Below are 27,940 nucleotides of genomic sequence, written 5' to 3' on the forward strand. Positions count from 1 at the left end.
GTTTTGTATGTGGCTAGTGTAACAAGACATTCTGTGAAACAACACTAAATATTTTCTCTGAAAATTGCTTGTGACAGATAGTTTGAATGCACACTCATGAAGTCATGACAGAAACATAAAAGATCTAATGGCAACAGACGGACTTGATTTTGAGATTTTTGCTAACCATGGGAGAGTTGCAACAGCAGTGATCATCAAAATACAAAGGGAAAATAAAACAAAGAGGAGGATTCATATGTTCATTAAACTGGGTGAAGAAACAGTAGCATCTCATATGAAGAAGGTATTCCAAAATTTAGGGATGTTGAAGTCCACATCCTTATGCTCTTTTATAAAGATGGTTCCAGGAGGACAACCACAATTTGATTCTCGCACCACAACTATGAGGCATGTTCAGTAAGTAATTAAACATATTTTTTTCTCAGCCGATTTCAATTGAAAATGCAGAAATTGCTGTGGGACATTGCAGAATATTCCTGCTTCAGCCCCTACAGTTTTGTGAAGTTTCGATAGGTGATGGTGCCATACACAGCCTCTGGAATGGCATCTGTAATGGATGTGCATTCCAAGCAGAGAGCTGCAATTGAGTTTCTTTTGGCAGAAAACCAGAGCATCACAGATTTTCATAGGTGGTTGCTGAATGTCTATGGAGACATGACAGTCAACAAAAGCACAGTAAGTCATTGGGCGAGGCATCTACCATCATCACAACAAGGTCGTGCAAACATGCCCAGTCTCCTGCGTGCTGGCTGGTTGCACACAGCTGTGATTCCTGCAGTGTTAGAACATGCAGACACTCTCACTCGATAGATCACAATGAAACACATCACAGCTCAACTGGACATCTCTGTTGCTAGTGCTGACACACTCATTCACTAGCTGGGGTGCTCAAAGGTGTGAGCCAGCTGATGTCCTTGCTGCCTAACAGAGAACCATAAAGAGCAATGGAGGACTATCTCTGCAGAATTGCTTGCATGTTAAGAGAACATCATGAACATAATTTTGTCAAACATCATCACAGGCGATGAAACACCGGTTCATCACTTTGAACCACATACAAAATGACAAACCATGGAGTGATGCCACACAACCTCTCCTCTGAATAAAAAGTTCACAGCTGCACCCTCAACTGATTAAATCCTGGTGATTGTCCCCTGGGACTCTGAAGGGGTTATTGTGTTTGACGTCTTTCTTCATGGAGCTATGAGCAGCTCTGAGGTGTATTGTGCTACCCTCAGGAAATTGAAGAAATGAATTCAGTGTGTTCATTGACACAAAAATGTAAATGAACTTCTCCTTCTCCATGACAATGTAATGCCTAAACCAAGTCTACTCTTCAGAGAGGAGCTCACAAAACTTTATTGGGCTGTTCTTCCTCATTCACCCTACAGCCCAGATCTCACACCTTCTGACTTCATCTGTCTTTGGCACAATGAAGTATATACTCTGTGAGAAGCAGTACACGGATTACATGGAGGTTATTGTTGCAGCAAGACATTGACTCTGACATCAGTCAGTAGATTGGTACCATGCGAGCATACAGGACCTCTCTGTAAGGTGGTGTAAGGCCGTCACATTGAAAGAAGATTATGTTGCAAAATAGGGCTTTGTAGCCAAAGAGTGGGAAATAACATGGTGCACTGGAATCCTGAATAAAACCAACCTGCTTTAAAAAACGCTCCTGACTTTATGTCACTGAAATTGCACAAGTTGCCATGGCCTCATGGAACCCCTGTCAGATTCCACACAGAATCTGCTGTTGAGTTACCCACTATTTGTAACTATAATACACCATAGGGTGCTCAAAGAACAAGATGAGCCCTGCAGTTGAAAGGAAGCATAGGTTACACCCATTTCAAAGAAGGGAAGCAGGAGTCATCCCCAAAGCTACCATCCAATATTATTGTAACCCATGTGTTGTAGAATTGTAGAACATATTCTGAGCTCAAATGTACTGATGCACTTTCAACAGAATGGCCTCCTTCATCCCAACCAACATGGATTCTGGAAACATCGGTTATGCAAAATACAACTCACACTTTTCTCAATACAACTGCCTGAAAGCCATGGATCAATGGTAATAATGTAGATGTAGAATTCCTTGACATCCAAAAAGCATCTGACTCAGCAGCATATCAGTGTGTATTAATGAAAGTGTGGTCATATGCGAATCAAATGACATCTGTGCCTAGTCAATGCACATAAACAAAAGTATAGCCATATAGGGATCAAATGAAAATTGTGACTAAATTAAAAATTTATTGGTAGGGAGGATGCAGGATGTTATCTTGGATGGAGGGTCATAAACGAATGTAGAATAACGTTCTGCCATGTTCAAAGCACTTAAGCCACTCACAGCACTACATGTGACTCATACTGTCCTCCTCAGTTAGTTTATGTTCTATGAATCACTTGTACAGACAAAATATACAGAACTGAGTCAGTAATTTTTACTCACCACTCTTTACACATTAGAACAACAGATACTCTTCTGCACAATAGAAGAAGTTGGCAAAGAGAAACTTTTTCAGATTGTTTTCAAATTTTACTTTAGTGTCTGTCAGATATTTTATATCACAGGCTAAGCTATCAAAAATTTTAGTTGCAGAATAGTGCACTCCTTTTTGTGCTAGAGACAATTTTAATGTGGAGTAATGAATGAAATTTTTCCTTCCAGTATTGTAATTATGTTCATCATTGTTCCTTTTGAACTGCATGGCTTATTTACAACAGAGGAGATAAATATACTATGAAGCAACAGTCACAACTGCCAACTCCTTAAATAAATATCTGCAAGATGATTGTGGGTGAGCACCACATATTTGGTCAGATATGACACTGTCCATTGTCACACAGTTAAATGCCTTAGACTGATCACAGAAAATACCAGTTGGCACCATTTTATTATTTAAGGCTTGTAAAATATATTGAGTGAACATGTAAATGGCATACCTAATAGAAAGTAATTGGATAGATAATAAATCTACTCACCATGTGGCAAATGAGAACATAGACATAAAAAAGGTTTTAGATTTGCAAGCTTTAAGAGCCAATGGCTCTTTCTTCCAGAAGAAGGGTTGAAGGATAGGGAAGAGGGGTGAAGGAAAAGGACTGAAGAGGTTTAGGAACAGGTGTACAGTTCACAAAAGTCACCCAGAACCATGTGTCAGGGCAGACTTACCAGATGGGATGAGGGTAAGTCTCCCCTGACCTGGGGTTGTGGCTAACTTTTTTCCTTCATCTCTCTTCCCTACCCTTCAGCTCTTCTGCTGGCAGAAAGAGCCACTGGCTCCGAAAGCTTGCATAACTAAAACCCTTTTTTTTATTTGTGTTCTCCTGTTGCTGCTTGGTGAGTAGATTTTTATCTATCCAGTTACTTCGTATTGTCAAAAATTGTTTATTTCCGCTGTTGCATTCTCAATTGAGCAACTCGTCTGAAACTCAAACTGTGATTTGCTGGGTATTTTATTGCTGCTCGGGTGACATACTATTCTAGAATTCGGGGAAGTCTTCAGGTCCAGATTGTATACTGATTGGGTTCCTTTCAGATTACGCTGATACAATAGCTCCCTACTTAGCACTCATATACAACCGCTCGCTCACCGATAGATCTGTACCTACAGATTAGAAAATTGCGCAGGTCACACCAGTGTTTAAGAAGGGTAGTAGGAGTAATCCATCTAACTACAGACCTATACCATTGACGTTGGTTTGCAGTAGGGTTTTGGAGCATATACTGTATTCAAACATTATGAATCACCTCGAAGGGAACGATCTATTGATACGTAATCAGCATGGCTTCAGAAAACATCATTCTTGTGCAACGCTGCTAGCTCTTTATTCACATGAAGTAATGACGCTATCGACAGGGGATCTCAAGTTGATTCCGTATTTCTAGATTTCCGGAAAGCTTTTGACACCGTTCCTCACAAGCGACTTCTAATCAAGCTGCGGGCCTATGGGGTATCGTCTCAGTTGTGCAACTGGATTCGTGATTTCCTGTCAGGAAGGTCGTAGTTCGTAGTAATAGACGGCAAATCGTCGAGTAAAGCTGAAGTGATATCAGGTGTTCCCCAGGGAAGTGTCCTGGGACCTCTGCTGTTCCTGATCTATATAAATGACCTGGGTGACAATCTGAGCAGTTCTCTTAGGTTGTTCGCAGATGATGCTGTAATTTACCGTCTAGTAAGGTCATCCGAAGACCAGTATCAGTTGCAAAGCGATTTAGAAAAGATTGCTGTATGGTGTGGTAGGTGGCAGTTGACGCTAAATAACCAAAAGTGTGAGGTGATCCACATGAGTTCCAAAAGAAATCCGTTGGAATTCGATTACTCGATAAATAGTACAATTCTCAAGGCTGTCAATTCAACTAAGTACCTGGGTGTTAAAATTACGAACAACTTCAGTTGGAAAGACCACATAGATAATATTGTGGGGAAGGCGAGCCAAAGGTTGCGTTTCATTGGCAGGACACTTAGAAGATGCAACAAGTCCACTGAAGAGACAGCTTACACTACACTCGTTCGTCCTCTGTTAGAATATTGCTGTGCGGTATGGGATCCTTACCAGGTGGGATTGACGGAGAACATCAAAAGGGTGCAAAAAAAGGGCAGCTCGTTTTGTATTATCACGTAATAGGGGAGAGAGTGTGGCAGATATGATACGCGAGTTGGGATGGAAGTCATTAAAGCAAAGACGTTTTTCGTCGCGGCGAGGTCTATTTACGAAATTTCAGTCACCAACTTTCTCTTCCAAATGCGAAAATATTTTGTCGAGCCCAAGCTACATAGGTAGGAATGATCATCAAAATAAAATAAGAGAAATCAGAGCTCGAACAGAAAGGTTTAGGTGTTCGTTTTTCCCACGCGCTGTTCGGGAGTGGAATGGTAGAGAGATAGTATGATTGTGGTTCGATGAACCCTATGCCAAGCACTTAAATGTGAATTGCAGAGTAGTCATGTAGATGTAGATGTAGATGAATACCTCATCTTCCCCAAACATTTTGGAAAATGATGTCAGCAGTGACACAGATCAGTAGTTACTGAAATCTCTCGCGTCACGTTTCTTAAATAAAGAGTTGAAAATGGCACACTTCAGTCTCTCCAGAAAAATGTCTTGAGTTAGTGATGCACTACATATGTCAGATAAGGCAGGGCTTATTATATTCTAACAGATCTTTAGTACTTTATTGGAAACACCATCAAAATCAGATGAGTTTGTTCCTATACTTTGTACTATATATATTTGTAACCTGTGACTCATCATTTATACCCCTTCCATTGAGTCCAACGGTAATGTTATCTTGTTTTGTGTCTGGTTGTCCTGCATCCTGTTTCACTACATTTCATACAGCCTTAATCTGTGGTTGAATTTACTGATTTCTGACATCATGTAGGCCCACATGTTCCTTGATTTTTTAATAACTTTTACTAGCAATTTTGAGTAGTTTTTGTAGTGTTCAACTACTGCAGAATCTATACTTGTTCTTGTCAACAGATGCATTCCATTTCCCTTTCACAAGATGCTTTAATCCCTCAAGTTATCTCTGGTTTTTTTTTTATATGGTTGTTTAATGTCCATTCTGATTAGTTACCTTATCTATCCTGACTACATGTGCATCATGACCAGAGAGAGCATTTGTTACTGTGGATACAGTTATTTTCTTCCATTAAGTTCACCAAAGGAAACGTTATCCATTAGGGTCCTACTTTCTGTACCCCGCAATGCTGGAAAGGCAATTATTGAGATCAAATTGTAGGATCCAAGTAAGGTTTCCAGGTAATTTTTCCTATCAGAATCCTTCAAAAAGTCTACAATGAAGCCACTACAGACTATAACTGATTGTTCCAGTCGGACAGATAGTACAGTAAGGAATCCAGATTCCTCACAAAAAGGTCAAAATTTCCCAGTGTGGATATGTATATAGTTATAATTAAAAGTGAACTATTTTTCAGTATTAATTCACAAGCACACACTTCTATGCGCTGATCACTACAAAATCTACTTATCTCAATGTTTTTGAACTTGTGTTCTCTCTCTCTCTCTCTCTCTCTCTCTCACACACACACACACACACACACACTATTTTTCAAGCTCTTTCACTGTCACATTGACACTATTCCGATGAACAGCTTGTGCAATAACTTACTTCAGCAGCTGCAACTCAGCAACTAATGGTCATAGTAAAACAAAGGTAATGGCAATTTGCTGCCTACACATATCACTAGGTGCACTCAGTATGTGCAGCACATTTCCTCTGCCAATTTACATGGTACTTCTAAGTTCAATCTTTTTTTGAACACATCTCATATACATAACATTAATTCTATGTTGAAACTGACTCCTACATCTCTTCAGTGCAACAGTGAAATATATGTAAGAAATTACTATAAACTGTCTTTTTATAGTGCTTGGCTACAACAGCTTAGGAATGATCTCATGTAAATATACATTTTATGTATTTGTGTCAAATTTTGTATAAATTTATAAATGAAAAATCTGATAAATATTTTTGACTTATTCCATACAGTTAAGAGATATTTCAGTTAGAACATGTGGGAGGAACATAAGAACATTAACTCTTTTGAAATGTTTATTGCCTGTCTTTATTTTTATCCCAAAGAAAGCAGGTGTTGACAGATGTGAAAATTACCGAACTATCAGTTTAATAAGTCACAGCTGCAAAATACTAACGTGAATTCTTTACAGACGAATGGAAGAACTGGTAGAAGCTGACCTCGGGGAAGATCAGTTTGGATTCCGTAGAAATATTGGAACACGTGAGGCAATACTGACCTTACGACTTATCTTAGAAGAAAGATTAAGGAAAGGCAAACCTACATTTCTAGCATTTGTAGACTTTCAGAAAGCTTTTGACAATGTTGACTGGAATACTCTCTTTCAAATTCTAAAGGTGGCAGGGGTAAAATACAGGGAGCGAAAGGCTATTTACAATTTGTACAGAAACCAGATGGCAGTTATAAGAGTCGAGGGACATGAAAGGGAAGCAGTGGTTGAGAAGGGAGTAAGACAGGGTTGTAGCCTATCCCCAATGTTATTCAATCTGTATATTGAGCAAGCAGTAAAGGAAACAAAAGAAAAATTCGGAGTAGGTATTAAAATCCATGGAGAAGAAATAAAAACTTTGAGGTTTGCCGATGACATTGTAATTCTGTCAGAGACAGCAAAGGACTTGGAAGAGCAGTTGAATGGAATGGACAGTGTCTTGAAAGGAGGATATAAGATGAACATTAACAAAAGCAAAATGAGGATAATGGAATTTAGTCAAATTAAGTCGGGTGATGCTGAGGGAATTATATTAGGAAATGAGACACTTAAAGTAGTAAAGGAGTTTTGTTATCTGGGGAGCAAAATAACTGATGATGGTCGAAGTAGAGAAGATATAAAATGCAGACTGGCAATGGCAAGCAAAGCGTTTCTGAAGAAGAGAAATTTGTTAACATCGAGTATAGATTTAAGTGTCAGGAAGTCGTTTCTGAAAGTATTTGTATGGAGTGTAGCCATGTATGGAAGTGAAACATGGACAATAAATAGTTTGGACAGGAAGAGAATAGAAGCTTTCAAAATGTGGTGTTACAGAAGAATGCTGAAGATTAGTTGGGTAGATCACATAACTAATGAGGAGGTATTGAACAGAATTGGGGAGAAGAGGAGTTTGTGGCACAACTTGACGAGAAGGAGGGACCGGTTGGTAGGACATGTTCTGAGGCATCAAGGGATCACAAATTTAGCATTGGAGGGCAGCGTGGAGGGTAAAAATCGTAGAGGGAGACCAAGAGATGAATACACTAAGCAGATTCAGAAGGATGTAGGTTGCAGTAGGTACTGGGAGATGAAGAAACTTGCACAGGATAGGGTAGCATGGAGAGCTGCATCAAACCAGTCTCAGGCCTGAAGACCACAACAACAACAACAACAATTTTTCTGGCATGTTCCTCATCCTTGAGGATCTCTGCACCCTGGGATCATGGGAGGAATAATATGACTAATCTAACATAAGAAATGAGATTCCATTTCCTAAAAAGATTATTATGTGTTTGTATGTCTGTCTTCATTATTCCTATCTTTATTTTGGCAGGAAAATTGAAGTTATGTATTTTTAATATAGTCTGAAGTATAACTGTGCAGATGACAACAATAATACTCACTCTGTACAGGGACAGTCTGAAGAAAAATTCCGACTATTCCAATAACGGATGCCCATCCTACAGCCTCCCATATGAACCAAGCAGCAATAATTGTCTGCAGTGGTGTTAGCCACACATAATGGATAAACATGGGTACCATATCAAAGCGACTGACATCATTTGAAAGAAGATTTACCATCTGACCTGCACCAGTCTGTCCAGCTGCAGTCTTACTCAGCCGTATCACCTAGAAACATAACATAAAAAGCAATGCTTATACTGACAAAAAAGCAAAACAACTATTTCCTCTGCTTGTTTTCTGAAATTTGTTTTGCCTTTGTTCTTTGGTATTACTGAATACAAAACAATACATATATTAATTCACACAGACACACAAAAAGGACTGAAACAATACTTTAATTGGATAAAAAAACAATCTACTCACCAAGCGGTGGCAGAACACACATGAAAGACGGTTGTAATTGGCAAGCTTTCAGAGCCAGTGGCTCCTTCTTCAGGCAGAAGTGTTGAAGGGGAAGGAAGAGGGGTGAAGGAAAAGGATCGGAGAGGTCTAAGAAAAGGGGTAGATTTTGGGAAAGTCACGCAGAACCACGGATCAGGGAGACTTACTGCACAGGATGAGAAGGATAGACTGATTGTTGGGGACTGCATTGGATGAGATTTGGAAGCCTGAGAGCTTATAGGTGGAAGAAGGGTAATATGCAGACAAAGATTACTGCTTAAATATCATGTATGAGTTAATAATAGTGGAAAGCTAAGTGCATTGTGCATAACAGAGGTTGGACGGGGGTGGTGAAAAATAGATGGGTAAGACAATGAAAGATGTAAAAAACTAAAACAGAGTGAAGCAAAGAGTAATTACAGTGAAGGAATGCTGAGACAGAAGAAATTAACGCAAATTAAGGCCAGGTGGATGGCTAGAACCAAGGTTATGTTGTAGTGCTAGTTCCCACCTGCGGAGTTCTGTGAAACTTGTGTCTGGGGGAAGAATCCAGATGGCATGTGTGGTGAAACGGGCACTGATGTCATGATTGTGTGTCGTTAATATCCAAACTCAAATTAAGAGAACATCCAAGAAATACACTAGGTCCATCGATGCGGGTGTGGGTTGCAACACTCTTCACTGGAATGTGATTCTTCTTGTCCCCAGATGTTGTAGTAAGTTCAATGTTCTCTATGTTTTTGTAAACTGTTGTGCGACGATGTCGATATCTCCTGTACAGGCCACACCCTCATCGATGGACCTAGTGTATTTCTTGGATGTTCTCTTAATTTTAGCTTGGATATTAACGACACATTCTCACATGGAAATGGACGGTTCACTGTTGCCATAGTGAGAGGTGGTAGTGGAGTTTCTAGTGTACCTGGACTTGAAAGTTTTAATGATAGAGATGTAATTGCCTATCGTACCTACCATATGTTTGAACTTGCTAATATAGACTTTGGTAAATCTGCTTATGATTCTACGTCTCCACTTGTGTTGTATACACGTGACAAAAGAAAATTCAATCCTCCCTGCTCCCTGCCGCCATTGGATAAGCAGCTGCAGCAGCAAGTCGTATACTCTTAGCTCACTTATTTGTTACATAGTTTAATTCTTAATTTCTTTGCGTGTTTTTGGTACTTGCATTGTTTAATTAATAAATTTTGGGCGTATTATAGTATTTGAGAGTTGTAGCATCGCATTTTAGTACCTGAATAGTGTGAAATCACGTAGTCTCCTTCCGCCGCTGAGCAGTGTGTCAGCAGTGCGCAAGTAGCAGCATTACTGCATTTACTAGGCAATCTTGTATTTTAATAACTGTTTAAATTTTGTGTCGAATTGTTTGTGCTCTCTGTAGATTAGTTCAGACGTTCTTTGCACAACAGTTTTTAGCATGGATAGGGACTTCAACTGCTGTGTTCGGATGCAGGCTGAGTTGGCATCCCTTCACTCCCAGCTTCAGGCAGTGTTGGCTTCGGTCACACAGCTTGAGGCTGTTGCCAATGGGCATCACTGTGGGGGTCCGGATGGGGGTTTGTCGGAGACGGCCAGCTCATCCCACACATCCCCCGATCGGACTACGACTGTGGCTGCCTGGGATACTGCCCACATTGAGGCTGATTCCTCACCTGTGGTAGAGTGGGAGGTCGTCTTGAGGTGTGGCAGGAGGCGAAAGACATTCCGGAGGGCTGAACAGAAGGCCTCTCCAGTTTGTCTGACGAACCGGTTTCAGGCTCTGTCTCAGGCTGATACTGATCTTCAGCCGGACATGGCTGCTTGTCCTGTTCCAGAGGTTGCCCCTCAGTCTGCAAGATCCGGGCGGTCGCAGAGGGTGGGCTTACTGGTAGTTGGGAGCTCCAGTGTCAGGTGCGTAATGGGGCCCCTTCGGGATATGGCAGCAAGAGAGGGGAAGAAAACCAATGTGCACCCCGTGTGCATACCGGGGGGAGCCATTCTAGATGTGGAAAGGGTCCTTCCGGATGCCATGAAGGGTACAGGTGGTCGCAGGTGGTCGCTCATGTCGGCACCAATGATGTGTGTCGCTATGGATCGGAGGAAATCCTCTCTGGCTTCCGGCGGCTATCTGATTTGGTGAAGACTGCCAGTCTCGCTAGCAGGATGAAAGCAGAGCTCACCACCTGCAGCATCGTTGACAGGACTGACAGAGCCAAGTGGAGGGTCTGAATCAGAGGCTGAGACGGTTCTGTGACCGTGTGGGCTGCAGATTCCTCGACTTGCGCCATAGGGTGGTGGGGTTTCGGGTTCCGCTGGATAGGTCAGGAGTCCAGTACACGCAGCAAGCAGCTACACGGGTAGCAGGGGTTGTGTGGCGTGGACTGGGTGGTTTTTTAGGTTAGATGGCCTCGGGCAAGTACAGAAAGGGCAAGCAGCCTAAAAGGGTGTGGGGCAAAGTCAGGACATGCGGGGGCCAAGCAGCAATCGGTATTGTAATTGTAAACTGTCAAAGCTGCATTGGTAAAGTACCAGAACTTCAAGCACTGATAGAAAGCACCGAAGCTGAAATCGTTATAGGTACAGAAAGCTGGCTGAAGCCAGAGATAAATTCTGCCAAAATTTTTACAAAGGCACAGACGGTGTTTAGAAAGGATAGATTGCATGCAACTGGTGGTGGCGTGTTTGTCGCTGTTAGTAGATATTTATCCTGTAGTGAAGTAGAAGTGGATAGTTCCTGTGAATTGTTATGGGTGGAGGTTACACTCAACAACCAAGCTAGGTTAATAGTTGGCTCCTTTTAACGACTTCCCGACTCAGCAGCATTAGTGGCAGAACAACTGAGAGAAAATTTGGACACATTTCACATAAATTTTCTCAGCACGTTATAGTCTTAGGTGGAGATTTCAATTTACCAGATATAGACTGGGACACTCAGATGTTTAGGACATTATACTGAGTGCACTATCCGAAAATTACCTCGAGCAATTAAACAGAGAACCGACTTGTGGAGATAACATCTTGGACCTATTGATAACAAACAGACCCAAACTTTTTGACTCTGTAAGTGCAGAACAGGGAATCAGTGATCATAAGGCCGTTGCAGCACCCCCGAATATGGAAGTTAATAGGAATATAAAAAAAGGGAGGAAGGTTTATATGTTTAGCAAGAGTAATAGAAGGCAGATTTCAGACTACCTAACAGATCAAAACGAAAATTTTTGTTCCGACACTGACAATGTTGAGTGTTTATGGAAAAAGTTCAAGGCAATCATAAAATGCGTTTTAGACAGGTACGTGCCGAGTAAAACTGTGAGGGACGGGAAAAACCCACCGTGGTTCAACAACAAAGTAAGGAAACTACTGCGAAAGCAAAGAGAGCTTCACTCCAAGAGTAAATGCAACCAAAACATCTCAGACAAACAGAAGCTAAACAATGTCAAAGTTAGCATAAGGAGGGCTATGCATGAAGCGTTCAGTGAATTTGAAAGTAAAATTCTATGTACCGACTTGACAGAAAATCCTAAAAAGTTCTGGTATTACTTTAAATCCGTAAGTGGCTCAAAACAGTATATCCAGACACTCCGGGATGATGATGGCATTGAAACAGAGGATGACACGCGTAAAGCTGAAATACTAAACACCTTTTTCCAAAGCTGTTTCACAGAGGAAGACCGCACTGCAGTTCCTTCTCTAAATCCTCGCACAAACGAAAAAATGGCTTACATCGAAATAAGTCCAAGGAATAGAAAAGCAACTGGAATCACTCAACAGAGGGAAGTCCACTGGACCTGACGGGATACCAATTCGATTCTACACAGAGTACGCGAAAGAACTTGCCCCCTTCTAACAGCTGAGTACCACAAGTCTCTAGAGGAACGAAAGGTTCCAAATGATTGGAAAAGAGCACAGGTAGTCCCAGTCTACAAAAAGGGTCGTCGAGCAGATGCACAAAACTATAGACCTATATCTCTGACGTCAATCTGTTGTAGAATTTTAGAACATGATTTTTGCTCGCGTATCATGTCGTTTTTGGAAACCCAGAATCTACTCTGTAGGAATCAACATGGATTCCGGAAACAGCGATCGTGTGAGACCCAACTCGCTTAATTTGTTCATAACACCCAGAAAATATTAGATACAGGCTCCCAGATAGATGCTATTTTCCTTGACTTCTGGAAGGCGCTCGATACAGTTCCGCACTGTCGCCTGATAAACAAAGTAAGAGCCTACAGAATATCAAACCAGCTGTGTGGCTGGATTGAAGAGTTTTTAGCAAACAGAACACAGCATGTTGTTATCAATGGAGAGATGTCTACAGACATTAAAGTAACCGCTGGCGTGCGACAGGGGAGTGTTATGGGACCATTGCTTTTCACAATATATATAAATGACCTAGTAGATATTGTCGGAAGTTCCATGCGGCTTTTCGCGGATGATGCTGTAGTATACAGAGAAGCTGCAGCATTAGAAAATTGTAGCAAAATGCAGGAAGATCTGCAGCGGATAGGCACTTGGTGCAGGGAGTGGCAACTGACCCTTAACATAGACAAATGTAATGTATTGCGAATACATAGAAAGAAGGATCCTTTATTGTATGATTACATGATTGCGGAACAAATGCTGGTAGCAGTTACTTCTGTAAAATATCTGAGAGTATGCGTACAGAACAATTTGAAGTGGAATGATCATATAAAATTAACTGTTGGTAAGGCGGGTACCAGGTTGAGATTCATTGGGAGAGTGCTTAGAAAATGTAGTCCATCAACAAAGGAGGTGGCTTACAAAACACTCGTTCGACCTATACTTGAGTATTGCTCATCAATTTGAGATCCGTACCAGATCGGGTTGACAGAGGAGATAGAGAAGATCCAAAGAAGAGCGGTGCGTTTGGTCACAGGGTTATTTGGTAACCGTGATAGCGTTACGGAGATGTTTAGCAAACTCAAGTGGCAGACTCTGCAAGAGAGGCGCTCTGCATCGCAGTGTAGCTTGCTCGCCAGGTTTCGAGAGGGTGCGTTTCTGGATGAGGTATCGAATATATTGTTTCCCACTACTTATACCTCCCGAGGAGATCACGAATGTAAAATTAGAGAGATTCGAGCGCACACGGAGGCTTTCAGACAGTCGTTCTTCCCGCGAACCATACGCGACTGGAACAGAAAAGGGAGGTAATGACAGTGGCACGTAAAGTGCCCTCCGCCACACACCGTTGGGTGGCTTGCAGAGTATAAATGTAGATGTAGATATAGATTGTCATGTTGTAGAGCATGCTCTGCAACAGCATATTGCGGGTTGCCAATATACACCCTCTGCCTATGCCCATTCATCCTAATTGATAATTTGGTGGTAGTCATGCCGAACAATGTTTACGTAACAGACTTAAGAGAAGATATAGAAATGCAACATGGCATAGCAGCATGATCAAACTCCTGAGGTTATCTTCAAGGGTGTGCAGTGAAAAGTATGGAGAGACTAAATGAACAGTGAATAATTATTTTGTCTTGTCAATAAGCTAAGTTGTTCTTAGTGTGTACTACCATAAAAGAACTCAACATTAAGTGTATCCAAATCAGGTAGTGCATTTGTTAAGACTCTGGCCTCAGTCTCGGGAATATGGAAGCTCATGTTCTCTTGGTTTTGGATTTCTGTGGTTTTCCTAAATCACTTCAGACAAAAGTTAGGTTGGTTCCTTTTACAAGCCACTGTCAACAACCTGTCATCTCCTCATTAAACACAAATGTATATTCATATGCCTGTATATATGACTTACATTTTCCTTGTATTCAACCGACAGATTCTATATAATTGAAAATGATCTTTCTATGAATAAATTACTACTACTAATAACTGGTGCACTCTTCCACAGAATAACTAGTCATGCTGGAAAATGAGAGATTTGAGACTTATGAAAATTAACAAAACAGGGATACAGTAAATAAATAAAGAATACAATTAAAACAAGCAGTAGCAACAAAAATGCAATTAAGATCACAATTCCTGTTTTATGTCTTCATTTTTTGCTCTATGTTACCAAACATTTTCGTTTTGAATCCACTTCTCTTTTGAGGATTTAATAATTAAAATAACTAGGGAAACAGACAAGATATAACATATTATGCAGAGATAAAACTTCAATTTGCTCTGATAATGTTTATAGAGGATGTACTTTCAGATACTGAACAATGCGCACGAATCAAGTGATATAAATCTTCTTTAATTCTGGGCTATGTGATTTAGTTACAATATTTCCATCTACCCTTGAGTACTATACATGCTATTAACATTTTTTAGATGGACAAAGTAAATGATACACTGTAGTAAAGGAAGAAATGTAAGTCAGATAACATTAAACATGATAGTAAAAATAACAATAAAATATACAAATTAATAAACAATAAAAGTCAAAAAGTAAGGAATTGAAAATCTTTTTCCATTATTGATCATTTACAATTAATTTGGCATTGCCATAGACATACAGAGATACATATGAATTTAGTAATATCATGCAGACACTATACACATCAAAGAGTTGTATATCATAAAATGTATTTTCTGACAACCAGTTATGCAATTTAATTTGAAATAATATGAAAAATATGAGCTCAACAAAAGAACACAATTTATTACAGATTTTTAGACAGTTGTCTTTAGATGAGATGTTTGCTTTTATGGCCTGGTCTCTTGGAGAATCGGTTTTCATTTTTGGCCAGTACTATGCTGAAAAATATTCTGCTGTATGTCAAATTCCATTCTTTTCATTTCACGTATACTGCTATGATATATGTAAACTACAGCTTTACAACTGTGAATATCCTGAGTTTGCTAAAGTTACTAATATGCAATTCTATTAGAGAAAGTTCTAAATCTCTCTATATACCAACATATTATGTGCCACAGAGTCAAATACTCTGTTCAGATCAATAAGCAGGGCTTTCACGTACGGTTTTGAGTCACTGGTGCTAAATAAAGTTCAAAAATTTTCAGTAGCTTCTACTGTTGATGAATTTGCCATAAAACTGCACTGAGAATAATTCAGAGTAGTAGTTTATAAATTTGTTAGTACAACATATGTTGTTTATATATTTGTTAGCACAACAGATGCTCTATTATGTTCTTGTAAAAGAAATTGGAAAGTAGTTATTATCACATGACCTATCATCTTACTCATCTAAAGGAACAATTACTGCAATCTTTAAACAAACTGAAAAAAAAACATCTCATACAATTTCAATTTATCAGCATACAAATTGGTCGTCACTTAGTAGTAGTAACGTCTGCATACTCGAACACAGATGTTTTTCCGTCAACAATCAGCTTGTTATATTCAATGTTATTATCATTCACAACCTCACCTTTATTATTCATTAATAATGTGAGCACGACAAGCATATACGTATGTTCACTCTGAGACATTAAAAATATACCTATACCTTCAGTTTCTTTGTCATCATCATTACTATGTCATGTTTGGTTTCTTATAAAGAGCATTTGTGTCATTCAACTTTGAGCTTACTTCACTCTGTGATTTTCTGCTAACCAAAATGACTGACATCAGGTTATGGGGACAGAAAGTCTTGTACACATATATTTTGTGAATTCAGTGTTCAGTTATGGCTTTATTCAAGGGATATGTGACACTCAAGTTTTGATGTTAAAATTCTTTTGTGAAAAACTTTTGTCACTACTCTGAACTAAATAATATCATAAGTCTCAATATATGAAAGGAATAGTTGCAATTCACCATATAGGGAGGTGCTGAGTCGCAGATAGGCACACCAAAAAGACTGTCACAAAATGAGCTTTCAGCCAACAAGGCCGTTGTCGAAAGTAGACAACACACACACACACACACACACACACACACACACACACACACACATAAACTCACGCACGCAAACACAACTCATACATACATGATGACAGTCTGGACTGTGGTCAAGTGTGTGTGTGAGCTGCATTTGCCAGTGCGTGTGCTTGTGTGTGTGTGTGTGTGTGTGTGTGTGTGTGTGTGTGTGTGTGTTGCTTGCTTTCAACAACGGCCTTGTTGGCTGAAAGCTCATTTTGCGACAGTCTTTTTGGTGTGCCTATCTGCGACTTTGCATCTCCGCTCGTTAAATGGTGAGTAACAAGTATCCTTTTCATAATATTGTTACGTTCCATTAATAATACCCTAAGTCTGGACAAATTGAGGTATCCAGAAACTTGGTAGTAAGAATTTTCATTTGTGAAAATATCAGTTGCAAATTATTTTTCAGGCTGAAAAGTCGTTGATATCATTAAGGTCATGCAGCTAAATCAAATTGAGGCTGGTGATATTCAATCAGGTTGGGATGACTAAAATACAGTCTACTCCAATGGAATTTGACCAATTGAAATGTGTTATGATTTGTGCAGATGTAGCTGTCATGTGGGTCAGCCTAAAGATGAACAGAAACTTGCAGTTAATAAAATGGCCTTGAAGGAGAAGTTTTTTGATCACATTATCTCCCAGTAAAGTTGAGTCATCAGTACAAGCATTACCTGATACTGATGATACCTGTTACAGAAGTAGACAAAAGATTAAAATTTAGAAAAATTGAGAACTTTTTTTTGACTGCATGCAATTTGTGCTGTAGATCAACATATGCCTAATAATTTGATTCCAAGGTAATTGAAAAAGGAACAAAAACTGTTAGAATGTGATGAAAAGTCAATGATCTTCACAGCAATTACTGTGAACAAAACAAGTAAATCCAATTCACAGAACAAAAAATCATCTAACATGGTTGGTGAAAAACATTGAATGACAATATTGTCAAAATAGGAGACATTTTAAATCTGTGTGCAAAAAACTTTTAGCAAAACTCAACACAAAGAAATAATTCTGAGCACCAGACTTTCGAATGCAGAAGAAGCAAATGTTTCTGCTCCAGGTCATGATAATATTTGGTTAGCTGACAGTTCTGCATCAAACCACATGACATCACACAAGGATTGGTTTAACACTTTTAAGTCAACTCAGACATTCAAATTGCAGACAGCTTAATTGTTAAAGCCAAGGTTGGAGGAAAATGACACTCTAACACTTCGGAAAACACATTATACATTCCTAGGCTAAACAAAAAGTATTTTTGTGGAAGTTATCACAAAAAGAAAAATGTAAGTTTTTTTGATGACAAGAGAACGGAAATTTGCAGTTCAGGTCTAGCTGCAGAAGGAATTAAGACGGATAATCAGTGTTATCAAATGTTCTTCAAATGTCTATATCTGCTACAGGTGTATCCTGCTTCATTAAATTCCATAATGATCTGGCACAAGAGACTTTGGCACAATCATTCTGTGACTGAAATCTACAACATAAATCAGCAAGAGTACATCAGTTGTCTACTTTAGAAGTTCAGTATGGATTATTCGAAACGAGATTCCACCTTTTTTGATCCTGGGACTATGTGTGCACAGTGGTCAATCTTCTGTAAACCAACGTTAGGTAAAGGAGATGGACAAAAAGTCCTACTACAGGCAGTAGGTAGCTTAATGTTTGCAACAACTGTCTCATCGCCTGACATCATGTTCCCTATGAGCATGGTGAGTAGGTTTTTGCATAACACTGGTCTTGAACATTGGTGTGCTGTTAAAGGGATTATGAAGTAGGGGACCAGCGACCTGACCACTCACCAGCCAGAAACCGGCTATGTAAGCTTGTTAGCACCTGGACCTGTGTCATGGTGTTCATATCAGCAGAAATGGTAACAAGACCACAACTGGAGGCTAAATACATACCGGATTCAGATGCTACTACTGTAGTAATTTACTGGCATAGTTTTCCCAGTGAATTTGGTTTTCAGTTAGAAAAATCAACTACACTCTGTGTTGAAAATTGAAGTGCTATTAACTTTATTAAAAAATACGTAACATCACAAATGTACCAGACACATAAACATTAGTACCAAACACATAAACATTAAGTTAACATATGTAAATATGTTGAAAACCATAACATTGAAGTTCGCTACATGTGTTCTTATAAACAGCTGGCAAGTTTGTTCACAAAACACACTGTCAGACATGTCCAAAAGAATGAACACCATTTTCGATTCAGCTGCCATATATAAGCATCACATAAAAAAAAATTCAGACCTCAAGCACAATCTGGCATTGAAATAAATCCATTGGTGACAAGTGAAAATTTGTGCAGACTGGGCTACATACCCAGATTTCTCGCTTTATGCTAGCAGTCACCCTAACTGCTGCGGCTATCTGAGCACACTTTCCATCCAACCCAAATTCCCAACTTCTCGCAAATCACATATGCAGCGTCCACTGTCCATTACCCTCACTGCTTGCAGTTTCACCTGATTCCTTGAGGAGTTCAGACACTGTATACATCACCACTAAAGGTATCATTATCTGCTGTCAGGTGCATATTTATTATTATATGCATGGTGTCTATTCTTTTGGACACATCCAAAATCTTGTAGGAATCAAGTGAAGCTGTGAGCAATGAGATTAATGGACAGTGGGTTCTACATGTACAGTATGTGACAAGTTGAGAATTTTGTTTGGACAGAAAGCATGTTCTGATAGCTTAAACAGGTAGGATGACTGCTTACATAAAGTGGGATATACAGGTCTGAGTCTTGGTCCGACATGAATTTTCATTTACCTCCATTCAATTTATTTAAATGGCCAACCACAGCTGAGATCCAAGTTTCTCATACATCATGTTACATACAGCTGCTGAATCAAAAACGGTGTCTTTTTCTTTTCTTTTTTTTTCTTCAGACATGTCCGTAAGAACAGACACCACACATAATAATATATAGGCACCTGGAAAGTCAAATAATGATACCTTCAGTGCAGATTATGCAACTACGCCCAAATTCTTGCTGGCATCAGGTGAAGCTGCAAGCAATGAGGATAATGGGACAGTGGACGCTAAATGTGTAGTACGCGCCAAGTTGAGATTTGGGTTGGATGAAAAGCATGTTCAATAATCAAAATGGTTAAGGCAACTACTTGCATACGGCAGGAAATCTGGGTTCAAGTTCTAGTCCAGCACAGATTTTCACTTGTCACCAGTGGGTTTATTTCAATGCATGAGTGTGGCTAAGGTCTGAGTGTCTCTTACATCACATGTATCTTTGGTATCTTTGTCAGTGTTAGTATGTCAGTTTGGTTTCTAATAAAGAGCTTATTTCACTCTGTGATTTTCTGTCAAAGTTACCAATCCTCATACAATGTTTTATTTATATTGCACTTAGGGAATAATTTAGTTTCCTGAAATGGTTTTTTACAGCACAATTTATATTTTTCACTTTTTGTGGATATCTTGAGTTAATGAAACATGGAAAGAGAATTTCTGCACCAAGGAAAAAACCCAAAAGAAAGTAGTCATAATTTTTGTCATGTAATATGGTATGTGATCAAATGGCCAGTGCAGCTTTGCTTTTCCATAGCATGTCCTCTGGTTTAGAGCCAAGTGGAAGGCTTAAACCAGAGGCTCAGATGATTCTGCGGAGATCTGGGGTGCAAATTTCTCGACCTCCACTATCAGGAGGAGAAATGTAGGGTCCCCCTGAATAGGTCAGGCGTGCACTACATGCAGGAAGCGGCTACAAGCGTAGCAGAGTACGTGTGGAGTGCACATGTGGGTTTTTTTGGTTAGAGAATTCCATCCCTAGGCCCGACAAGACACCTCATGAGATGTGGCAGTGTAGTAGTAGGCAAAACACAACAGAGAATAACAATATTAATGTGGTAATAGTAAACTGCAGGAGCATCTATATAAAGGTCCCAGAACTGCTCTCATTAATAAATGGTCACAATACCCACATAGTACTAGGGACAAAAAGTTGCCTGAAACCAGATGTAAACAGTAATGAAATTCTAAACTCAGATTGGAATGTATACCGCAGAGACAGGCTGGACAGTGAATGGGGAGGCATGTTTATAGCGATAAGAAGTGCAATAGTATCGAATGAAATTGACGGAGATCCGAAATGTGAAATGATTTGGGTGAAGATCACGGTTAAAACAAGCTCAAACATGGTAATTGGATGTCTCTATAGGCCCCCTGGCTCAGCAGCTGTTGTGGCAGAGCATCTGAAGGAAACTTTATTTCGAATAGATTTCCCGACCATGTTATAGTTCTGGGTGGAGATTTAAATTTGCCAGATATAGACTGGGAGACTCAAATATTTATAACAGGTGGCAGGGACAAAGAATCCAGTGAAATTTTTTTAAGTGCATTATCTGAAAACTACCTTGAACAGTTAAACAGAGAACCGACTCGTGGTGATAACATATTAGACCTTCTGGTGATAAATGGACCAAAACTATTTGAAACAGTTAATGCAGAACAGGGAATCAGCGATCATAAAGCAGTTACTGCATCAATGATTTCAGCCGTAAATAGAAATATTAAAAAAGGTAGGAAGATTTTTCCGTTTAGCAAAAGTGACAAAAAGCAGATTTCAGAGTACATGATGGCTCAATACAAAAGGTTTGTCCCAAGTACAGATAATGTTGAGGATCAGTGGACAAAGTTCAAAACCATTGTACAATATGCATTAGATGAGTATGTGCCAAGCAAGATCGTAAGAGTTGGAAAAGAGCCACCGTCGTACAACAACCGAGTTAGAAAACTGATGCGGAAGCAAAGGGAACTTCACATCAAACGTAAACATAGCCAAAGCCTTGCAGACAAACAAAAATTACACGAAGTGAAATGTAGTGTCAGGAGGGCTATGCGAGAGGCAAAGAATTCAATAAATTCGAAAGTAAAGTTCTATGTACTGACTTGGCAGAAAATGCTAAGAAATTATGGTCTTATGTCAAAGCACTAAGCGGATCAAAACAAAATGTCCAGACACTCTGTGACCAAAATGGTACTGAAACCGAGGATGACAGACTAAAGGCCGCTTTTTCCAAAGCTGTTTCACAGAGGAAGACTGCACTGTAGTTCCTTCTCTAGATTGTCGCACAGATGACAAAATGGTAGATATCGAAATAGACGACAGAGGGATAGAGAAACAATTAAAATCGCTCAAAAGAGGAAAGGCCGCTGGACCTGATGGGATACCAGTTTGATTTTACACAGAGGACGTGAAGGAACTTGCCCCCCTCCTCGCAGTGGTGTACCATAGGTCTCTAGAAGAGCGTAGCGTTCCAAAGGATTGGAAAAGGGCACAGGTCATCCCCGTTTTCAAGAAGGGACGTCGAACAGATGTGCAGAACTATAGACCTATATCTGTAACGTTGATCAGTTGTAGAATTTTGGAACATATATTATGTTTTAGTATAATGACTTTTCTGGAGACTAGAAATCTACTCTGTAGGAATCAGCATGGGTTTCAAAAAAGACGATCGTGTGAAACCCAGCTCGCACTATTCGTCTATGAGACTCAGAGGGCCATAGCCACGGGTTCACAGGTAGATGCCGTGTTTCTTGACTTCCGCAAGGCATTTGATACAGTTCCCCACAGTCGTTTAATGAACAAAGTAAGAGCATATGGGCTATTAGCCCAATTGTGTGATTGGATTGAGGAGTTCCTAGATAACAGAACGCAGCATGTCATTCTCAATTGAGAGAAGTCTTTCGAAGTAAGAGTAATTTCAGGTGTGCCGCAGGGGAGTGTCGTAGGACCGTTGCTGTTCACAATATACATAAATGACCTTGTGGATAACATCAGAAATTCACTGAGGCTTTTTGCAGATGATGCTGTAGTATATCGAGAGGTTGTAACAATTGAAAATTGTACTGAAATGCAGGAGGATCTGCAACTAATTGATGCATGGTGCAGGGAATGGCAATTGAATCTCAATGTAGACAAGTGTAATGTGCTGCGAATACACAGAAAGAAAGATCCTTTATCATTTAGCTACAATATAGCAGATCAGCAACTGGAAGCAGTTAATTTCATAAATTATCTGGGAGTAGGCATTAGGAGTGATTTAAAATGGAATGACCATATAAAATTAATCGTCAGTAAAGCAGATGCCAGACTGAGATTCATTGGAAGAATCCTAAGTAAATGCAATCCGAAAACAAAGGAAGTAGGTTACAGTACACTTGTTTGTCCACTGCTTGAATACTGCTCACCGGTGTGGGATCCGTACCAGATAGGGTTGATAGAAGAGATAGAGAAGATCCAACAGAGAGCAGTGCGCTTCATTACAGGATCATTTAGTAATCGCGAAAACATTACAGTGATGATAGATAAACTCCAGTGGAAGACCCTGCAAGAGAGACGCTCAGTAGTTCGGTACTGGCTTTTGTTGAAGTTTCGAGAACATACCTTCACCGAGGAGGCAAGCAGTATATTGCTCCCTCCTACGTATATCTCGCAAAGAGACAATGAGTATAAAATCACAGAGATTAGAGTCCACACAGAGGCAGACCGACAATCTTTCCTTCCACAAACAATATGAGACTGGAATAGAAGGGAGAACTGATAGAGGTACTCAAGGTACCCTCCAACACACACCGTCAGGTGGCTTGCGGAGTATTTATGTAGATGTATTCACTAAAATCAGTTTCATTTGTCATGTGAAGATACTATTTATCTGACACAATCAGAATGGTTAACTGCATCAGGTACCAGTAAACTGTTCAAAGTTAAGATACAACACGAATGATCAAATAATCTACAGAGCATATAAAACACAACATTATTTACTGTCCACAAGCACTTGGTGTTGGTGAAATGTTTCTGAAGCATATTTCTCTCCTCCTCAATTCTAGTTCTGAAATACTGCTGGGAGATGATGGTTTAAGTACAATATACTTGCTACGCAAATTCTATACAAGTGCCATAGGATTTCAGTCAGGAAAAAGACTGGCTGTGGAATCTGAGAAATGTTAAAGTGTTGATAGCATTTTTTTTTTCACTGACTGAGCTCTCTGGCATTAAAATTGACAACTGTGTACCCCTGATCTGTGGAGAAGGAGCTGCTCCAATTAGCTTCAGGCTAGGGAAAGCGATGGAAGAAGTAAAGCACAACTTCTTACAAAATAAAACTTTAAAACTAATGATAAACTGTGTTTAGCAGCCACCAAATATACTAAGGATACCACTTTATAACATGTTTCTTCAACATAATTAACTGAGGAGTATAGTTTATGTGTATATTATTTGCAGGTAATGTTCAGAATTATTTGAATACCTTCTATACTCACATTTTAGTAGTTTTGACATGCGCTTATAACATGAGCAGAAACATTACACATTGAAGGTGCAACAATACTGGCAGCTTTTAGAGCCCCGTTTCAAGCAGTAGTGGCATACCGTGAAGGTCAATTCTTTTCTCAAACTGACACTGAATTGACAGATCTGTGGCGTAGGGCAGGATGCGAGTTTGGTTCACAAAGATCTTTATTTTGCCCCTATCTACATGAAGGGCAAAAGCAAAACAGGGGAGAGGAACACATCTGGCCTTTCCACTCTTTTGCAGCACATGACCTTGCTTCAAGACACAAAAATATCCCACAAATGTATCAAAGTGTCTTGACTGATCTCCAGATTGTTTTCACCAACATAAATCCTGTACCACTACACAAATGCTTCATCCCCAGTCTAAGTGCATGTAGTTTATATTCCCATATAGTTAGTTAGTGTTCCATTTTTAAGCTTAAAACTTTTATTGCCTACCCCATTTCCTTAAATGGCACAAAATGCATCTATTATACCTATAGATTTATTTATTCCTATTCAAGAAATCATCTATGGTATAGAAGGGGTTGTCAAGGAGATATGATTCCAATTTATTTTTGAAACTATTACTTCTTTGTGTCAGACATTTTATTTCATCTGGTAATTCATAAAAAAAAGTTTTACAGCAGCATATTTTACCCCTTCCTGTGCCGAAGGTTAGGTAGAGGATAGTATAAGTCTTTCTTCCTTCTGGTATTATAATTATAAATATCACAGTTGTTTTTAAAATGGTCCATGTTGTTGAGTACAAATTTCATTATTGAATAAATGTACTGTGAGGCTGTTGTAAGAATTCCTAACCTTTTAAACAGATGTCTACAAGGTGTGTGACTAAGACCTCCACACATATTTTCTTGAGTCTTCATGCACTGTTATATATGTCAGTTGTTGTTGTTGTGGTCTTCAGTCCTGAGACTGGTTTGATGCAGCTCTCCATGCTACTCTATCCTGTGCAAGCTTCTTCATCTTCAAGTACCTACTGAAACCTACATCCTTCTGAATCTGCTTAGTGTATTCATCTCTTGGTCTCCCTCTTAAACTGGCTAGCTCTTTTATGATGGTATCTACTATTATTAGCATTTATTTATTTTTCAGTAACACAGATCACAATTTTAAGTTCAGATGTAGTTTGGAGTGTGTATCTTACACTAGCATAGTAATGTTGCTTTTCACCTGCCACGAAACTTTTAGTCCATCACATGTGTAGGTTTATATCTCTCAGTAAATTATTTTCCTTGTTATTGTTAATTACATTCCATCATAAATCTCACTTCCTAAAATACATAACTAAGGCGCTTACCTTCCTGTAAAGGAGCGAACAACATGCTACTCGGATTCTCATGCCAATTCGTTGTGACATAAGAGATGTATGATGCATTATGAAAGTATTCAGTAAGCTGCTCAGTAGTAGAATAGCTGCATACAAAAATGCTTGGTTCTTTGACACTTCTGTCTCAGGATTGAAGTGCGTTAGTAGCAATGCCATAAATACTGGAACTAAAATCCTGCAATAAATAAAACATAATTTAAGAAAATCTTTTATGTTCACTGGATTGTACATTTGTGTATGTGTATGTCAGCATCAGAAATATACCACTATGCCTATATAACAGAATTATTGCCATAAGGTGACAAGTTTACAAGCTAGTTGCTTACAGAAGCTGAAAATCTCATTTGCACAGATATAAAATGTTTGTTGTAATAAAGTTCACATAAACCATGCCTTGGGTCTACGGTTCAAATTAGGGTCCACATTCTACATCTACATCTACATCTATACTCCGCGAGCCACCTTACGGTGTGTGGCGGAGGGTACTTATTGTACCACTATCTGATCCCCCCTTCCCTGTTCCATTCACGAATTGTGCGTGGGAAGAACGACTGCTTGTAAGTCTCCGTATTTGCTCTAATTTCTCGGATCTTTTCGTTGTGATCATTACGCGAGATATATGTGGGCGGTAGTAATATGTTGCCCATCTCTTCCCGGAATGTGCTCTCTCGTAATTTCGATAATAAACCTCTCCGTATTGCGTAACGCCTTTCTTGAAGTGTCCGCCACTGGAGCTTGTTCAGCATCTCCGTAACGCTCTCGCGCTGACTAAATGTCCCCATGACGAATCGCGCTGCTTTTCGCTGGATCATGTCTATCTCTTCTATTAATCCAACCTGGTAAGGGTCCCATACTGATGAGCAATACTCAAGAATCGGACGAACAAGCGTTTTGTAAGCTACCTCTTTCGTCGATGAGTCACATTTTCTTAGAATTCTTCCTATGAATCTCAACCTGGCGCCTGCTTTTCCCGCTATTTGTTTTATGTGATCATTCCACTTCAGATCGCTCCGGATAGTAACTCCTAAGTATTTTACGGTCGTTACCGCTTCCAATGATTTACCACCTATGGCATAATCGTACTGGAATGGATTTCTGCCCCTATGTATGCGCATTATATTACATTTATCTACGTTTAGGGAAAGCTGCCAGCTGTCGCACCATGCATTAATCCTCTGCAGGTCCTCCTGGAGTACGTACGAGTCTTCTGATGTTGCTACTTTCTTGTAGACAACCGTGTCATCTGCAAATAGCCTCACGGAGCTACCGATGTTGTCAACTAAGTCATTTATGTATATTGTAAACAATAAAGGTCCTATCACACTTCCCTGCGGTACTCCCGAAATTACCTCTACATCTGCAGATTTTGAACCGTTAAGAATGACATGTTGTGTTCTTTCTTCTAGGAAATTCTGGTACAAGTTCCATCAGCAAGCTCTGTATGAATTTAAAGCATGAGACTGAGAATTCCTACAAATTCAAAAATAATTACAAGCTTACCCTTGAGTCACATTTTCCCCAAATCATACAACTACCTAGAATTAAAAATGAAAGTTGCTGTTATCTGTGTGGCAATGTTTGTTACACTTCAGTGATAGCTATTTTATTATGAATACCAATGTAGTCTGCAGCTTTCAGTGTTACTGTGTTCAATTTAGTTTAAGCAAGCACAAGCAGTTTATAGTAGTTTATCAAATATTAATTATTTATGCAGCTTTTAATAGTTGCTTCACTTTCTTAATATGTACCATAGATGCCTTCAGCCGAGCGTCATGAAAGCTTCCTTCTGTGAACATATTGATCTACAGGAAGGATAATGGGGCTCTAGGACAAGGTGTTTATAAAAAACCAGCACATGCGGACCTGTATCTATATGTGATATGTTGTCATCCACCATACCAATGCACAGGGGTCTTGAGGATGTTGGCAAGGAGGGCTCACACCATCTCTGATGCAAAAACATTGATACGAGAACCAGAACACCTTTTGAGCTCGTTTTTTAAGCAGAAAAGCTACACTGACACACAGATCCATTATGCTTTGGGGTTTTAACCTTCCTCAGAACCAGTAGATGATGATTGTAGATCAGTTGTTTTCTATCACATGCTGGTAATGCATCTTCAAAGATAAGGAAGAATTTCAAAATGATATACCTAATATTAGGAGTGTGTTGTGCCCACCAGCCATGATTAGAGCTCTCCTTGGCACTGTGAAAGATGATCTGGGGCAAAGCAAGCCTAGTGTTTACAGAATCCCTTACCATTGTGGGAAAACATATACTGGCCAGAAAATTAGCACCAATCATGAGAGATGTGTTGAGCAGCATTGCCACATGCTGTTACTGCAACCTGAGAAATCTGCAGTGGAGGGGCTAAACTAGCTGTGGAACATAGAATGATGTATGTTGAGGCACAGATAGTGGTTCCTGTGTCTCAGTGTTAGGGCTATGTTTTAAAAGAATCAGTTTAAATTAGACTGGCATATAATACTATAAATAGAGACAAAGCCTATCCTTTAAGTGAAATGTGGAATCCCGTTTTATCTGAAACTTAAAAAAAAGGTCAAGAGAGACACACTCCGTGACGATTGATTGTTTCTACCAGCTTTCACTACTGGGACATTGTAACTTCACTTAACATTAAGGAGCAACAGCAACGACTTCTTGCTAAGGTACTTTTGGTTTCCCTGGTGTATAAAAGGACTCCACTTATGGTAGGAATCAGTTCTGGCCCCATTCCTGGCCTGCTTGGATATTTGGCTGAAAACAAAATGCTCAAAAAAGAACAAACAGCCCATCCAGCTCTCACACCCA

At 39.6% G+C, this 27,940-nt stretch overlaps 1 protein-coding gene across 1 annotated transcript in view; it reads right to left on the bottom strand.

Annotated features, from left to right (window-relative positions):
* Positions 1–27,940, bottom strand: part of LOC126458618 (ATP-binding cassette sub-family C member 4-like) — a 267,565-nt gene that overhangs the window by 146,112 nt on the left and 93,513 nt on the right. Inside the window, exons 4-5 of the mRNA XM_050095784.1 lie at positions 25,099–25,303; positions 8,169–8,394 (exon numbers count right to left, since the gene is read on the bottom strand). Coding sequence (XP_049951741.1) covers positions 8,169–8,394; positions 25,099–25,303 — 431 coding nt within the window. The remainder of the gene's footprint in view (positions 1–8,168; positions 8,395–25,098; positions 25,304–27,940) is intronic.

The sequence above is a fragment of the Schistocerca serialis genome, chromosome 2 (genome assembly GCF_023864345.2).
Source record: "Schistocerca serialis cubense isolate TAMUIC-IGC-003099 chromosome 2, iqSchSeri2.2, whole genome shotgun sequence".
NCBI classification, from domain to species: Eukaryota; Metazoa; Arthropoda; class Insecta; order Orthoptera; family Acrididae; genus Schistocerca; species Schistocerca serialis.